Source organism: Solanum pennellii, chromosome 11 (assembly GCF_001406875.1).
Source record: "Solanum pennellii chromosome 11, SPENNV200".
NCBI classification, from domain to species: Eukaryota; Viridiplantae; Streptophyta; class Magnoliopsida; order Solanales; family Solanaceae; genus Solanum; species Solanum pennellii.
In genome coordinates this window covers 861160-878021 of record NC_028647.1, presented here as the reverse complement: position 1 = coordinate 878021, position 16862 = coordinate 861160, and the positions used below count along the sequence as shown (strand labels likewise).

The window sequence follows — 16862 nt, the reverse complement described above, 5'->3', positions numbered from 1 at the left end:
ACAAGCCGTGATGGCCAACCGTATGCATAGACAAGGTCTTGACGGACGTCCACGAAAAAATTTGGCATTTTTGATGTCGGAATCTGGATCACCCAAAAAAGGGTGTGCTATAGCACACGAAAATCGTCGAAATGAGGCGTATGCTTGCTTCGGGGCTCATTTGACCCTCCAAATGGGTCGGACTAGCCGTGATGGCCAACCGTATGCATAGACAAGGTCTTGACGGACGTCCACGAAAAAATTTGGCATTTTTGACGTCGGAATACGGATCACCCAAAAAAGGGTGTGCAATAGCACATGAAAATCGTCGAAATGAGGCGTATGCTCGCTTCGGGGCACGTTTGACCTTCCAAATGGGTCGGACAAGCCGTGATGGCCAACCGTATGCATAGACAAGGTCTTGACGGACGTCCACAAAAAAATTTGGCATTTTTGACGTCGGAATCCGGATCACCCAAAAAAAGGCAAAGGAAGATTTTACCGTTTTTATGTACTATAGACTATGATTTTTTTAATCCAGAAATCATGAAATAAAATGGCCGAAATTTTTCATTCATGTTCTTTAAGACTTTAGAAATGGAATCAATTCGCCCTTCGGGGAAAATGGTGCATTTTCATGTACAAACGAGCCCAAAACATGCAATGACATATTTTATCGATTTTTGTATGTTATAACTCATTAATTTTTTTATCGGAAAATTCCAAAATAATGTGGCCGAAATTTTTCACTGAAGTCTGTTAAGACCTTTGAAATGGAACTAGTTCGTTCGACGTGGGAATATGATGCATTTTAAAGTTCAAACAAGCCCAAAATAGTCAAAACTATATTTTAATGATTTTCATGTGCTATAGCCCATGAGTTTTATTTTATCCGTAAATCCCAAAACAAAATGACCATAATTTTTCGTGGACGCCTTTAAGACTTTTGAAACTGAAACAATCTATTACGCATGGAAAAATAGTGCAATTTCATATTTAGACGAGCTCTAAATCAAGCAAAGACAGATTTGGCTGATTTTCGTGTGTTGTTATAGCCCATGAATTTTATTTTATCCGGAAATCCTAAAATAAAATGGTCAAAAAAATTTCATTGACATTCGTCAAGACCTTCTTACAAATGAACTAGTTCGTCCCACAGGAAAAAATGATGCATTTTAAAGTTTAAACGAGCCCCAAAGCAGGCAAAGGCAGCTTTTATCAAATTTTGTGTGCTATAGCACATGGTTCTTTTGTTAATCAAAAATCCCGAAGTAAAATAGTCAAAAAATTTCATAGACGTTCGTTAAGACCTAAGGATGGAATCATTTGGTCCTGCGGGGAAAAATGGGCATTTTCAAATTCAAACAAGCCGCCAAAAAAAGACAAAGGAAGATTTTTCTGTTTTTGATATACTATATAGCCTATGATTTTTTTTAATCCAAAAATCATGAAACAAAATGGCCGAAATTTTTCATAAACGTTCTTTAAGACCATAGAATTTGAATCAATTTGCCCTGCGGGAACATGGTGCATTTTGAAGTACAAACGAGTCCAAAGCATGCAATGCCATATTTTTTCGATTTTTGTATGTTATAGCTCATTAATTTTTTTATTTATAAATTCCAAAATAATGTGACCTAAATTTTCACGGAAGACCGTTAAGATCTTTGAAATGGAACTAGTTCGTTCGACGGGGGAATATGGTGCATTTTAAAGTTCAAACGAGGCCAAAATAGGTAAAATTATATTTTAATGATTTTCATGTGCTATAGCCCATGATTTTTGTTTTATCCGGATATCACGAAACAAAATGACCATAATTTTTCATGGACGTCTTTAAGACTTTTGAAACTGAAAGAGTCTGTCACGCATGGAAAAATAGTGCAATTTCATATTCAGACAAGCTCTAAAGCAAACAAAGGCAGATTTGACCGATTTTCTTGTGTTATAGCCCATTAATTTTATTTTATCCGGAAATCCCAAAATAAAATGGTCAAAATTTTTCATTGACGTTCGTTAAGACCTTCTTACAAATGGAACTAGTTCGTTCCACAGGAAAAAATGGTGCATTTTAAAGTTTAAACGAGCCCCAAAGCAGGCAAAGACAACTTTTATCAATTTTTGTGTGATATAGCACATGGTTCTTTTGTTAATTCAAAAATATCGAAATAAAATGGTAAAAAAAATTCATAGACGTTCGTTAAGACCTAAGAATGGAACCGTTTTGTCTTGCGGGGAAAACTGTGCATTTTCGAATTCAAACAAGCCGCAAAAAAGGCAAAGGAAGATTTTACCGTTTTTGATATACTATAGCCTATGATTTTTTCTCCAGTAATCATGAAACAAAATGGCCGGAATTTTTTATAAACGTTCGTTAAGACCTTAGAAATGGAATCAATTCGTCCTGCGGGGAAAATTGTGCATTTTCAAGCACAAACGAGCCCCGAAGCACGCAACGACATATTTTATCGATTTTTGTATGTTATAGTCCATGGATTTTTTTATCCGGAAATTCCAAAATAATGTGGCCAAAATTTTTCACGAAAGTCCGTTAAGACCTTTGAAATGGAACTAGTTCGTTCGACGGGGGGATATGGTGCATTTTAAAGTTCAAACGAGCCCAAAATAGGTAAAAATATATTTTAATGATTTTCGTGTGCTATAGCCCATGAATTTTTATTTTATTTTTAAATTCCTAAATAATATTGGCCGAAATTTTTTGTGGACGTCCGTTAAGACTTTAAAAATGGAACTAATTCATCCCACGGGAAAATATGTTGAATTTAGAGTTCAAATGAGCCCTAAAGCCGCAAAAACAAATTTTACCAATTTTCATGTGCTATAGCCCATGATTTTTTTATCCGCAAATCCTGGAAAAAAAACCAAAAAATTTTGTGAACGTCCGTTTAGACCTTAGAAATCGAACATGCTCATCCCGCGTTGGAAAATTGGTGCATTTTCAAGTTCAAACGATCCCCAAAGCAAGCAAAGATAGATTTTACCGATTTTCTTGTGTTATAGCCATGAATTCTTTTTCATCCAGAAATTCTGGAAAAAAAATGACCAAAATTTTTCATGGATGTTTGTTAAGAACTTAGAAATAGAATCAATTCGTCTTGCGGGAAAAATGGTGCATTTTCAAGTTTAAACGAACCCCAAAGCAGGCAAAGATAGCTTTTAGCGATTTTTCTATGCTATAGCCCACATAATTTTTTTGATACAGAAATCACAAAACAAATGACCGAATTCATTCATGAAAGTACTTTAAGACCTTAGAAATTGAACCAGTTCATCGCACGGGTGAAAATGGTGCATTTTAAAGGTCAAACGAGCCCCAAAAAAGGCAAAGACATATTTTACTGAATTTTGTGTGTTATAGTCCATGAATTTTTTTATCCAGAAGTTCTGAAACAATATGGCCGAAATTTTTTATAGACGTCCATTAAAACCTTAGAAATGGAACAAGTTCGCCTCGTGGAGAAAATGGTGTATTTTAAAGTTCAAATGAGCTCCAAAGCCGTCGAAAACAGATTTTATCGATTTTCATATATAACCAATGAATTTTTTTATCCGGAATTCTTAAAACAAAATGATCGAAATTTTTCATGGACGTTTGTTAAGACCTTAGAAATGAAACTTGTTCATCCCGCAGGGAAAAATGATACATTTTCAAGTTCAAACGAGCCCAAAATAGGTAAAGACGAGTTTTATTGATTTTCAGTGCTATACCCTATTGATTTTTTATACGAAAATTTGGAAACAAAATGGTCAAAAATTTTCATAGACGCCCGTTAGGACCTTGAAAATAGAAGTTGTTCTTCTCACGAAGAAAAATAGTGCATTTTCAAGTTAAAAAGAGCCCAAAAGGAAAAGACAGATTTATCGATTTTTGTGTGCTTTAGTCCATAGATTTTTTTTCATCAAAAATTTCCAAACAAAATGACCAAAATTTTTTATGGAAGTACGCTACCTTAATCAATTCGTCCGCGTGGAAAAATTGTGCATTTCAAATTCAGACGAGCCCAAAATAGATAAAGGCATATTTTATCGATTTTTCGTGTGCTATAACCCATGAATTTTTTTAAATCTAGAAATTCCAAAACAATATGAACAAAATTTTTCATAGACGTCCGTAAGACCTAAAAAATGGAACCAGTTCATCCCCGAAGAAAATGGTGCATTTTACAGTTCAAACGAGCCCAAAGAAGGCAAAGGTATATTTTACCAATTTTAGAGTGATATAGCCTACAATTTTTTTATCCATAAATCCTAAAAGAAATGGCTGAATATTTAATAGACGTCCATTAAGATCTTAAAAATGCAACTAGTTCGTCCTGCGTGGAAAAAAGTGGATTTTCAAATTTAAACGAACCCCAAAGCAGCAACGGCAAATTTTATCGAATTTCATTTGCTATAACATATGGATTTTTTTAATACAAAAATCTCGTAACAAAATGACTGAAATTTTTTATAGACGTCCAATAAGACGTAAGAAATGAAATCATTTCGTTTTGCGAATATATGTTGCATTTTAAAGTTCAAACGAGCTAAAAAACAGTTAAAGGCAAATTTTATCGATTTTTGTGTGCTATGACAAATGGATTTTTTTATATAGAAATCCAAAAATAAAATGACCAAAATTTTTCACCTACGTCCATCAAGACCTTAGAAATGAAACCAGTTTGTATCGCGGGGTAAAATTGTGCATTTTCAAGTTCAAATGAACTATGAATCACACAAAGGTAGATTTATCGATTTTCGTGTGCAATAGCTCATGAATTTTTTTATCCAAAAATCCTGAAATAAAATAACCAAAATTTTTCTTGAACGCCTGTTAAGACATTAGAAACTGAAACAGTCCCTCACGCATGGAAAAATAGTGCAATTTCATGTTCAAACGACTTGAAGCAAGCAAAGGCAGATTGACCAATTTTTATGTGTTATAGCCCATGAATTTTATAATATCCGAAAATCCTAAAATAAAATGGTCAAAAATTTTCATTAACGTGCGTTAAGACCTTGCAAATAAAACCAGTTTGTACCACAGGGAAAAATGATGCATTTAAAGATTAAACGAGCCCCAGAACAGGCAAAGACAACTTTTACCAATTTTCGTGTGCTATAGCACATGAATTTTTTGTTGATCCAAAAATCTCGAAACAAAATGGTAAAAAAATTTCATGGACGTCCTTTAAGACCCTAAAATGGAATCATTTCGTTCCGCAGGTGCATTTTCAAATTCAAACATGCCCCAAAAAGGCAAAGGAAGATTTTTCCGATTTTGATATGCTATAGCCCATGATTTTTTTTTTATCCAGATATCATGAAACAAAATGGCTGAAATTTTTCATAAACGTTCGTTAAGACCTTAGAAATGAAATTGATTCGTCCTGCAGGGAAAATGGTGCATTTCAAGTACAAACGAGGCCCAAAGCAGGCAACGACATATTTTACCGATTTTTGTATGTTATAGCCCATAGATTTTTTTATCCGCTAATCCTAAAATAATATGCCCAAAATTTTTTACGAAAGTCCATCAAGACCTCTGAAATGGAACAAGTTCATCCCACGAGGGAATATGATACATTTTAAAGTTCAAACGAGCCCAAAATTGACAAAGATATATTTTGTTGATTTTCATGTGCTATAGCCCATGAATTTTTTTTGATTTGAAAATTCTGAAACAATATGGTCGAAATCTTTTATGGACATCCGTTAAGACTTTAGAAATGAAATCAATTCGTCCTGCGGTGAAAAATGGTGAATGTAGAGTTCAAATGAGCCCTAAAGCCGGCGAAGACAGATTTTACCGATTGTCATTAGCTATAGCCCATGGTATTTTTTTATCCGCAAATCCTAAAAAAATGGCCAAAAATTTTCATGGACGTCCGTTTAGACCTTAGAAATAAAACTTGCTCATCCCGCGTGGAAAAATGGTGCATTTTCAAGTTCAAACGAGCTCCAAAGCAAGCAAAGACAGGTTTTACCAATTTTAGTGTGACTTTTTTCATCCAAAAATTTTGAAACAAAATGGGTGAAATTTATCATAAATGTTTGTTAAGACCTTAGAAATAAGATCACTTCGTCTTGCGAGAAAAAATGGTGTATTTTCAAGTTCAAACGAGCCCCAAAGCAGGCAAAGGCAGATTTTAACGATTTTCCTATCTTACACATAATTTTTTTGATTCGAAAATTCCATAAGAAATGGCCAAAATTGGTAATAGAAGTCCTTTAGGACCTTACAAATCGAACATGTTTGTCGTACGAGGGAAAATGGTGAATTTTAAAGGTCAAACAAGCCCAACATAGGCAAAGACATATTTTAATGATTTTCTTGTGTTATAGTNACACATAATTTTTTTGATTCGAAAATTCCATAAGAAATGGCCAAAATTGGTAATAGAAGTCCTTTAGGACCTTACAAATCGAACATGTTTGTCGTACGAGGGAAAATGGTGAATTTAAAGGTCAAACAAGCCCAACATAGGCAAAGACATATTTTAATGATTTTCTTGTGTTATAGTCCATGAATTTTTTTTGATGCAAATTTTTTGAAACAATATAGCCGAAATTTTTCATGGACGTCTATTAAGACCTTAGAAATGGAACCTTTCATCCCGAGGAGAAAAATGATGCATTTTAAAGTTCAAATGAGCCCCAAAGCCAGCGAAAACAGATTTTACCATTTTCATGTGTTATAACCCATGAATTTTTTTCCAGAAATCCCAAAATAAAATGGGCAAAATTTTCCATGAACATCTATTAAGACCTTAGAAATGAAACTTGTTTATCCCGGGGGAAAAAATGAAGCATTTTCAAGTTCAAACGAGCCCAAAGTAGGTAAAGACGGGTTTTATCGATTTTCATGTGTTATAGCTCATGGATTTTCCTATTCGAATATTTGGAAACAAAATGACCGAAATTTTTCATAGACATCCGTTAAGACCTTAGAAATAGAATATGTTCTTCTCGCGAAGAAAAAATTGTGCATTTTCAAGTTCAAACGAGCCCCAAAGAAGGCAAAGGCAGATTTTACCGATTTTTATGTGTTATAGACTATGGATTTTTTTTCATCAAAAATTTCCAAACAAAATGACTGAAATTACTCATGGAAGTCCGTTAAGACCTTAAAATGGAATCAATTTGTCCTGCGTGGAAAAATTGTGCATTTTCAAGTTCAAACGAACCCTAAAATAGATAAAGACATATCTTATCGATTTTTGTGTGCTATAGCCCATGAATTTTTTTAAATCCAGAAATTTCCAAACAATATGGCCAAAAAATTTCATGGACGTCCGTAAAGAGCTAAGGAATGAAACGAGTTCATCCCGCGGGGGAAAATGATGCATTTTATAATTCAAACGAGCCCCTAAGAAGGCAAATGTAGTTTTTATCAATTTTAGTATGTTATAGCCCATGATATTTTTTATCCATAAATCCTAAAACAAAATGACAGAATATTTAATAGACGACCATTAAGACCTTAAAATGGAACCACTTCGTCCTGCAGGGAAAAAAGACACATTTTCAAGTTTAAACAAATCCCAAAGAAGACAAAGACAAATTTTATCGAATTTCTTGCTCTGGGGTTCGGTTGAACTTGAAAATGCACGATTTTTCCCTGCGGGACGAACTGGTTCAATTTTTATATGGTTTTAACGGACGTCCATCAAAAAATTCGACCATTTTTTTTATATTCCCGAATCAAAAAGAAAATCATGTGATATAACACATAAAAATTGGTAAAATATGTCTTTGCCTGCTTTGGGCACGTTTGAACTTAAAAATGCATCATTTTTCTCCACGAGACGAGCTAGTTTTATTTCTAAGTTTTTAAAGGACGTCCATGAAAAAATTCGACCATTTTGTTTTGAATTTTTAGGTAAAAACAATTCATGGGTTATATCACACGAAAATCGATAAAATATGTTTTTTACCTACTTGTAAACAAAAATTGAAAAAAATGAGGGTTTACCTGCTCTGGATCGTTTGACCTTCAAAATGGGGTGTTTTGATCGTGGTGACTAACTGACTCCATTGATAAGATCTTAACAATCATCCAAGTTAATTCAGAAACTATGACGTCGGAGTTTTTATTCACCAAAAATTTCATAGACTATAGCACAGTTTAATCGACAAAATTGGGGGTTTACCTACTCTAGACTCGTTTAACCTTGAAAATGAGTCCTTTTTAGCTGTAGTGGCCAATATGCCCCATAGATAAGGTTTTAACTATATTAATTTTCGGCAAATAACGTTAGAATTCTGAATCACCAAAAAAGATGGTTTGACCTTTAAAATGGGTCGTTTTGACCGTAACAACTAATTGGCTCCATAGATAAAAGTTCTAATGGACGTCCGCAGTAATTTTCGACAAAAATAACGTCGAAATTCAGTATTCAAACTTGAAATCCTTAATCGAGAATAGAGTAATCCCATTTATTAGCAGACTAATTTTTGTTATTCAAATCTGGCCGTTGAAGAAGGGGGAAAAAGGGCATGCCCTTATCTACTTATATTGGCCACAACTAAAACTAGTTATATCTCCAAAAGAAAAAGAAAAATAATCTAGAGAGATGGCTTTCTCTGCTGCATTTTCACACACCTCCTTCATATATTCATCATCTTTTTCACAAACAAGAAAAAATAGGATTAATTATAGCCCTTTTGTTATTAAAGCAGAAAATAGTTCATCTGAACCACAAGAAAATAATGAGAAGCCAAAATCTCAAGCAGCAGCAGCAGCAACAACTTCTTCTAGTACAACAGCCACTGCAACAAAGCCTAAAAAACCTGTTTATTCTAGTGAGTGGTGCTATTTCATGAAAATGTCTCAAATTTCACTAATTTTTTGTTTATAGAAGTTTTCTTTCTTTGTTTTGGTTGACAGTGAAGAAAGGTCAGATAGTCAGGGTGGAAAAGGAGAAGTATCTGAATAGCATCAATGTGAGTATATTTTTTTTTTGCTACTTCACGAAGTAACGATAAGATTTATGTACACTCTACCTTCTCAAACCCTATTTAGTGGGACTTCTTTAATAAAGATATATATACTATAATTTTTTACCAATCAGCATTGTATCCACTACATGTTTATGAATTATGATAATAATCTGAATTGGAAGTTGTGGACACCCTTGCACTGGAATTTGACTGTATATTTTTGTATAAATTTCTTCAGTATTTGTCTGTTGATCATCCACCTTATTACAAAGGTCTGGACTACATCTATGAAGACCGTGGTGAGGTACCATTTTCTTATTTCTCTATAGATCATGTCAAGGGATAACAAANCGCACTGGAATTTGACTGTATATTTTTGTATAAATTTCTTCAGTATTTGTCTGTTGATCATCCACCTTATTACAAAGGTCTGGACTACATATATGAAGACCGTGGTGAGGTACCATTTTCTTATTTCTCTATAGATCATGTCAAGGGATAACAAAATACAATTTGGAACAACATTTTATTTATAAAATGAACTAATCATATATCGGTTTAGGTATTGGATATTCGTATATTCGAGACAGGAGAATATGCACTTGTAAGTATATCTTTTTCGAAATTCAATTTATTATATCAAAACACACCTCGAAACATAAATTTCACTGAATATATAAAGAGATCAAAGTTGAGAGTTTACCTATGCTGCAGATTGGATGGATCGGAATACCAACTGCACCAGCTTGGCTTCCAACAGAGATGCTAATTAAGGTAATTAGCCTTTTGAAATCATTCAAAATACTAAAGCAGCAATTTGCATCATTTCATGAGTACCTTTAGGATACACTATTAACAAACCTCCTTGCACTTCAAATGAGAATCTCTGATGAAATTATTTTGGACAAAGTCATAGCAATTAACTGCACGGAGGTTTGGGGAATGGACCGGTGGTTTGCTTATGAACTTAAGCAATCCTCCCAGGTATCCGGAATGGACCGGTGGTTTGCTTATATGAACTTAAGCAATCCTCCCAAGTATCGTATCTTTATTAGATGATACAGTTTCCACATTGCTAAAAAGCAAGTGGTCAGTTGCGTAATCACACATTCCCTAACCAAAAACAAATTTTGCAGTCTGATAAGCTGGATTACGAGAGAATATAGTGGCGAGTCCACAGTTAAGACCAGTACATGCCAGACGAGTAAATCAAAGTGGAGCATCACATTGACCGCTGCTCATCGAAGATGAAGAAAGATGAGATGGACACACCTCCAGAATTTACTTATTGCTAAATATATTATTATTCCTTAAAGATCACTCAATCAGCTTCTCAGTTGACACTAAATAATCGTTAAATTGATTCTTAAGAAGCTTAATATAACAATCTTGGACTATTCAGTAGGTAAAAGACAGATTCCAGTAACAATTAAGAGACGTTCTAGATCAACTGAATTATAAATAAACAACAACATATCAATGTAATCCCACAAGTGGGGTCTGTGAAGGATAGAACTGAAATATGATCAGTTAACACAAAATACCTTCCATATTGAATAGAATGGAGTCAGTTTATAAATGAATATCGAAATGTACGTCTCAATGTACCATTAATTTTTTCATAAAATTATAGTGTACACACAATATACAGTAGGCAGGTAACCGGAAAGTCTCGGTGTACAGCAGCCTGTAAAAAGGGAAGGTGAAGAACAGGTGTATGGAGTATAAGGTATCTGTATTTTTTTCTGTAAACAATGCTGTACTTGGTATCAATATCTGAAAGCGATGAGGGTGGAGAATGAAATGAAGAAATTAATGAAGAAATGATGCCAGGAAAAATCAGAACTTACAGCCTTCTCCTAGCACGCTTAGTAGCATTCATAAGCTCTGTCAATGAAGGAAGGGGTCGGGGCACTGGTACATGCATAGACCGGTATAATTTCCTCAAACTTGGGTTATAACTGTTTGACAATCCAACCGCTGACTCAAAAATACAATTCTCTGTTTTTCTGTGCATCAAGCTCTCTTTACTCCTGATGTCTGAACTTTCACTTACTGCCAAGGTCTTACCAGCGTCCACCACAACTTCTTCCTGCTTAAATGAAATAGCCTCTAACTTGTCAGAACATCTGATTACAGCATTTTCATCTGGAAGTATAGGCTCCTTCTCTTCATGTTTGAAACAAGAACCATTGAGCCCAAGCCTCGCCCTACCAAATAATGTTACTGGGGCTGTTTTGCTTGGAGGAGACAGATGTGACTGCCTACAAATGCTAAAAGATGATGTCATCGACTTGGAGTGTCCGGTACAATCTTGAGCATTGCTCTTGGCCATAGGTGAACTTGAAATCTCAACCACATCTGGAGGTGTTTCTGCATCAACTTCAGAGTCCTCGTTCATACTGAACCCCAAAAGTTGCCAGAAAGGGTCATCAAAATTCCGATGTTGATTAAAAAGACGCTTCACATAGTCCAGCTCCAGAGCCTTACAACTAGGTGTTGTAGAGATGACCCACCTAGGTGCAAGAAGTTGCAAAGCCCACTCCAGTTCTTCCTTTGATGAGTGTATGGAGTAACAAATGTGCCAGACACCGAATATATCTCTCACTGGTTGATCACATCTTCCTTTTTTTCGACTTTCAATATCCGAAATACCATCATCGCATACATACCACTGTGCTGATGCTCGAATAATTAGAGGCTCATGCTGAGAATTAGACCGAGCCTTTGCAATCTTGGCTTCTGCTCTTTGGTACAGTTTTGGAAACCCATCAAACAGTTGAAAACGAGAAGATGAGTCTTCAGACAGTATTTCAGGCACCATTAGTTCCAAAGCCTGAAAGCATTCTGGAGTTTTAGCTTTATCGACATATATCTTGCAACCAAATGTCTGTGAAACATGCACAAGTATCTCCTCGTGGCCAAGAAGATCACATGTCAGATAGACTGTAGGAGCTTGAGGGTGCTTCCATATGCAATTGATTATCTGTTTGTTTGGAAAAACAATTTAGTGATGTTAAATATATATATCAATCAAACGAATGAAAGAAAAAAAAAGGTCCTATGGCACATAGAATAAGCGTTGAAGACCGGAACGATCTACTCTACACAGGTGTGGGCTTACAGGGCTAGGGCTCATAAACCCTTTCTTTCATTTATCAATAGGGCCCTGCCCTGGTCCGCAAACAGAGGAACAATTCATTTAGGAGCTAAAACCTATTGTTGTATTTGATAAGCATGATAATAGAGCAAGAAACTTGATTGAAGTAAGAATTAGTAGATGATTAAGGCGAGCTTTTCTCTAGCAATTGATTTAAACCCAGTGGAACTTTGATAAGCCCAACTATTCTGTATCTCTGGCTTGAATGTACATCTTTCCTTTTCAATTCCTTCCAAAATGGTGTCTATTCCAAAGACGTCCTTTCTCATCCCAATTCTCTATCCAGTTAAGCATGGATCTTCAACAATGTATGGCAAGATATCTATTATTAGAACAAACCTTAATAGAAAAACAGACAGTGGACCAAGATACATTTTTTTCTGCCAAGCAAAATTCTAAACGGCCTGATCAAGACCGGTGCTTGATGTCTCTTAAGAAAAAAACACTGTTGAGAGCAGTCCAAGTTGTGGGTTTATGGATTCTATAAACCTTTCATTTAGAAGGAAAAAAGAATGCTTACGACAGCATACTCAGTTTCTTCACCAATTGTAAGCCATACGTAAAATGAGAGTGTGAACTAAATTTATCAACAAAGGAGATTGTAAACTATTCTTTATTGATACTTGAGAACCATAAGCTCACAACTTCTATAGTCTTCTCATTACTCACCGTGATTCACCACCCAGGCAGCAACCTTCACAACTTGTGCAGGTAACATTTCAAATACATTGGCCTTTCGGAGGACACACTATAGCACAGTATACATGTCTTCAATACAAACAAAAGAGTGTTGTATACAAAAATCCTGAACTTTCTCATGTCATTTTTAAGTATCTAGCTGCTTTTGTTCTGCTTCATTGGGGATAAACTCAGGGTCACACCACTTATCTGCCCTATGAGCTTCAGTGAAGTTGGATACCGAGTTATAAGACTTAGCAAGGACATGCCCTATCTAGATCCAGTGACAGGACTTCATTTATAGACTTGATTTGTATAGGGTGAATTGAATCAAATCATGGAACACAACACTCAACACAAGAAGCATCTGACAACTAATTTCCCACCAGTAAAACAAGCTTTTCTCTACCATTCAGTAAAACCAAATTCTAGAGTTTTTACCAAACAAAGATTGCAATAGAAACAGTTGGTTTCACCAGTTATTACCTCAGTAATTTTAACGAAATTAACAGTTGAAAGATTCTGCCGTGCTTATGGCTCTTGATTTCACAAGAATGGGTATTCTTTTTTTCTGGATAAAAATATGGCTCATGATTTTAAAAGAATGAGTGTTAGAACCTGTTGCATCGCTGACTGCCTGCTGGGCATCTTCAATGGAGACTGACCAAATGTGCAATCAAGGAAAATGCAATCAATCTGACACTTCGGTTCTTTTCCTGGGCTGCCCACATACTTTAGGGGTAATTGTTGCAAGCACTCAATCGTGAGTCTGCAATCTCCTGTATGTAGGAGATTCCCAAATTTGCCTTCATACAAGAACATTAGAGCTCCTGCAAGTTGTTAACATAATGCCAAACGTTTATCGCTGTAACCCTGTAACAACAAAGGTACTGTAGAAGAACAGAGTGCAAGATGAGAAACAAAACCATCAAATTGAAGCTTTGAGGTGTGCCCAAGATACAATCTTTAAGGCATTATTTTCCCCTAATCATCCAGAGTTCGCATTTTTGACTATAAGATCACCTAGGTATACAACAGAACCTCTTAAAAAATAAACATAAAAAAAGTAAAGAAAAGAGCAGCAGATTGCACTTAAATAGGTAGACTCTAATAAGCCTAGAACCTTATATCACAGTCTTGTGTTTTGGTACTGCGAAAGATTAGCAAAAAGTTGCAATTTTCCAAGAAAACTCATAACTTAAAGGATTGATGCTCTTTCTTAGCATCACTTTAATGCCCATCCAAAAACATATGAGATTTTTGCAAGTAGACAGCATCACTTTAGGTTCCGACAAGAGAGACAGATAAAAAACAACAAAAGATCCCCGTGGGATGGATAAGATAGAAAAATAAAAATCCCACACAATAGTATGTAAGCACTAGTCACCTAGCTCATAGATAGGACTGCTGCATAAGAGCAGTGAGCAGCCAAATACCGACCTAACTAATGTAAAACAAATCCGTCATGGACGAAGAAAGGGGGTCGCATCAAGTTCTCCCCACCTCGTAATAATGAAATGAGGTGATTGCCTTTTTTTTATCAGGCAAAGTGGATCTCATTGAACTTGCATCCAGTACATGCATTCAGGGTACAGAAAATAAGAGTAGTTCCTGTACAATTGACACATACCTCCTATAAAAAATGAAATGAGGTGGTCACCACCGTGACACAACTTCCGCAACTTGATACTCAACAATCTACACAGTGTCAGTACACCAAGTCTGAGAAATGTCAGATAAGTGAGCAGGGAAAACACATGAACAAACAAGTGGACGCAAAGTGGTGGGTGCCACTGCCACCATTACACTTTCATGGTAAAAAAAGCAGGTTAAACCAGGAGGTCTAGGTTTCAAATATGGACCTCATGTTCAAATCTCACAAAGGCAAAACAAACTAGGTGAATTCTTTCCATCTATCCAAGCACAGGTGGACAGAGTTACCAGTAATTGTATTGGTGGGACATAGTAAGTACCTTGCGGAAAATTCAAGGTGTGGACAAGCTGGGCCAGAAACCACGATTATTTAAGAAAAAAAGTTACTGCAAACTCTCTTACTCAATTATCTCATTAAAATATCAGGTAGTCCTATTTGTAGACTAACAAAGGCATCTTTCCAAGAGGTTTCCTTTCAATAGCGTATCCTTGCATGAAGAGTCACGAATTTTCAAACAAAACACTATTTCACGCAATAACATGGCCTTCCCGAAGAGGTAGGGGACTAGCATTGGTGAAATTTGTTAACTACAACAACAAAATGTGCCTGATATTAATATAAGACAGAGTGTGCATTCCAACTAATGAGAAACTCCTAGTAATGAACAACACAAACAATTTATCATAACGAACAAAATATGAATAGAACAAAACTTCTGGAAAAAAAATATAACTAGCAAGAATTGTCTGAGCTCAAAAAGCTACTGGAAAACAGAAATAAGAAACACGGAAAAAAAAGAAAGATCAAAGTCCTCACTTCAAATTCATATACACACCTGGGCAATGATTGGCATCAAGGGCAGTAACCGTGAAATCACCATCAGGGTCGTTGATCACTATACATTGCCCAACCTCAATACCCACAAAAAACGATCCATCAAGCTGCTCAAAACACACAACATTTCAACATTTCCAGACCACATTGAGAAAACAAAAAAAAAAAAACAATTCATAGAGAATCCATTAACAGGTAACAGGCAAAAGAACCAAACTCAAGTTCCATCAACAACAACATACAGGTCATCTCCAATACTCCTTCTAATACAAGATTACAAGCTATTGAGTCACCACAAGTATGGAAATGATAAGAAACATTTGTATCATAAAATCGCATAAATTTATGTTGTGAATAACAATTCGAAGAGAATCCATTGACAGGTAACAGACAAAAGAACCAAACTCAAGTTCCATCAATAACAACAAACAGGTCATCTCCAATACTCCCTCTAATACAAGATTACAAGCTATTCATTCATCACAAGTATGCTAATCATAAGAAACATTTGGATTCTAAAATCGCGTAAATTTATGTTTTGAACTTCTAGCTTTATGCGTTGCACATCTTATAGAAAAACACATGTTAATAGTAAGGCCTTCCATATTATTCCTTCAATTTGGCTTGATTCAAGTCTCAACACTAACTAATACAACAATTAATACTCCCTCAACCACATAAAATCAGATTTATCGCAATCACATAAATTGAGACAAAACGAGAAAAACAAATTTCAAGGAAAATAAAAAACGAATTACCTGAGGAAAATGCTGTAGAACAAGAGTTCTGGTAAGACGGGAACAATAAATTGGATATGAACCATAAATACAGATCCCTTGAGTGTGATCCTTATGAGCATGTGTTAAGAAATGATGCCTCTTTGTTCTCGACTTCGAACTCCATGTATCTACTGAAAATGGCAGCCCTTTAAGCATCTCAATCGGCATTTTCACTCTCGAGGTTGAAGATGAAGATTTTGAGAGGGAAATTATTCAATTCAACATCTAAAAATTGAGATTCAAATGGGAAAATTGCGAAACACGATTCGTACGGAGTGATCCTGTGTGGTAAGGTTTATTTTATGGTATTGTAGACCGCCAATTTGATTACATGTAACCGTTTCTTTTGACGGAGTCGTTTAAAAATGTGAAATATTAATTTAGTCCCCAAAGTTTCAGATAATTGCATAATTTCCCTCAAAACTTTTTATGAATATGAAATTTAAATGTGTATCATTTGAAATTGAAAATAAATTTTAAGTATCAGCCAGCGTACTTATATATATATATACACACACATTATTGTGTATCAATTGATTCGTCAAGGGTTAGCCCACTATCATTAGTTTTTTAATATGACATGAGAAAATTTGAACACGACACTTGCTCTTATAAATTATAAGAGAATAATTTGTAAAGGAATATAATTAATTACATAAACAAACAAATTAACACCTAATCCATGAACTAACATATATGACGTTTAATCTCAACTACAACTTCAATTTTTTTAAAATACAATTTAAAGAATGATGTACAATTTAGCCATTGATTGGAACAACTATACAAATATATATAGAGTTTTAAAAATGATATACAACCAAACAGAGACAAC

General features: G+C 35.1%; 2 protein-coding genes across 6 annotated transcripts; one reads left to right on the top strand and one right to left on the bottom strand.

Annotated features, from left to right (window-relative positions):
* Positions 1-8509: 8509 nt before the first annotated feature.
* LOC107004851 (NAD(P)H-quinone oxidoreductase subunit O, chloroplastic) lies at positions 8510-10333 on the top strand. Of its 2 annotated transcripts, none has more exons than XM_015203232.1 (6): positions 8510-8784; positions 8870-8925; positions 9317-9382; positions 9485-9526; positions 9637-9696; positions 10059-10333. In XM_015203232.1, the coding sequence occupies exons 1-6, from the start codon at positions 8556-8558 to the stop codon at positions 10086-10088; spliced, it is 483 nt and encodes a 160-aa protein (XP_015058718.1). In that variant the 5' UTR covers positions 8510-8555; the 3' UTR covers positions 10089-10333. The 2 variants fall into 2 exon arrangements, with proteins under 2 accessions (XP_015058718.1, XP_015058716.1); XM_015203230.2 differs by lacking the exon at positions 9317-9382 and adding an exon at positions 9161-9226.
* A 168-nt stretch (positions 10334-10501) lies between these two features.
* On the bottom strand, positions 10502-16644 carry LOC107004849 (5' exonuclease Apollo). Of its 4 annotated transcripts, none has more exons than XM_015203226.2 (4): positions 16007-16644; positions 15250-15355; positions 13379-13590; positions 10502-11908 (listed from the first exon to the last, which is right to left on the bottom strand). In XM_015203226.2, the coding sequence occupies exons 1-4, from the start codon at positions 16193-16195 to the stop codon at positions 10769-10771; spliced, it is 1647 nt and encodes a 548-aa protein (XP_015058712.1). In that variant the 5' UTR covers positions 16196-16644; the 3' UTR covers positions 10502-10768. The 4 variants fall into 4 exon arrangements, with proteins under 4 accessions (XP_015058712.1, XP_015058715.1, XP_015058714.1 ...); XM_015203229.2 differs by lacking the exon at positions 16007-16644 and adding an exon at positions 14391-14458 and having other exon boundaries at positions 15250-15931; XM_015203228.2 differs by lacking the exons at positions 15250-15355; positions 16007-16644 and adding exons at positions 13687-13783; positions 14391-14438.
* Between the last annotated feature and the right edge of the window lie 218 nt (positions 16645-16862).

Coding starts and splice junctions, on each gene's coding strand:
- LOC107004851 (XM_015203232.1), top strand. CDS start 8,556: ATGGCTTTCTCTGCTGCATTTTCACACACCTCCTTCATATATTCATCA. Junction 9,527..9,636: donor AGACAGGAGAATATGCACTT/GTAAGTATATCT, acceptor CCTATGCTGCAG/ATTGGATGGATCGGAATACC. Junction 9,697..10,058: donor CAACAGAGATGCTAATTAAG/GTAATTAGCCTT, acceptor CAAATTTTGCAG/TCTGATAAGCTGGATTACGA.
- LOC107004849 (XM_015203226.2), bottom strand. CDS start 16,195: ATGCCGATTGAGATGCTTAAAGGGCTGCCATTTTCAGTAGATACATGG. Junction 15,356..16,006: donor TTCTACAGCATTTTCCTCAG/GTAATTCGTTTT, acceptor TGTTTTGAGCAG/CTTGATGGATCGTTTTTTGT. Junction 11,909..13,378: donor GGCAGTCAGCGATGCAACAG/GTTCTAACACTC, acceptor CCAAACAAACAG/ATAATCAATTGCATATGGAA.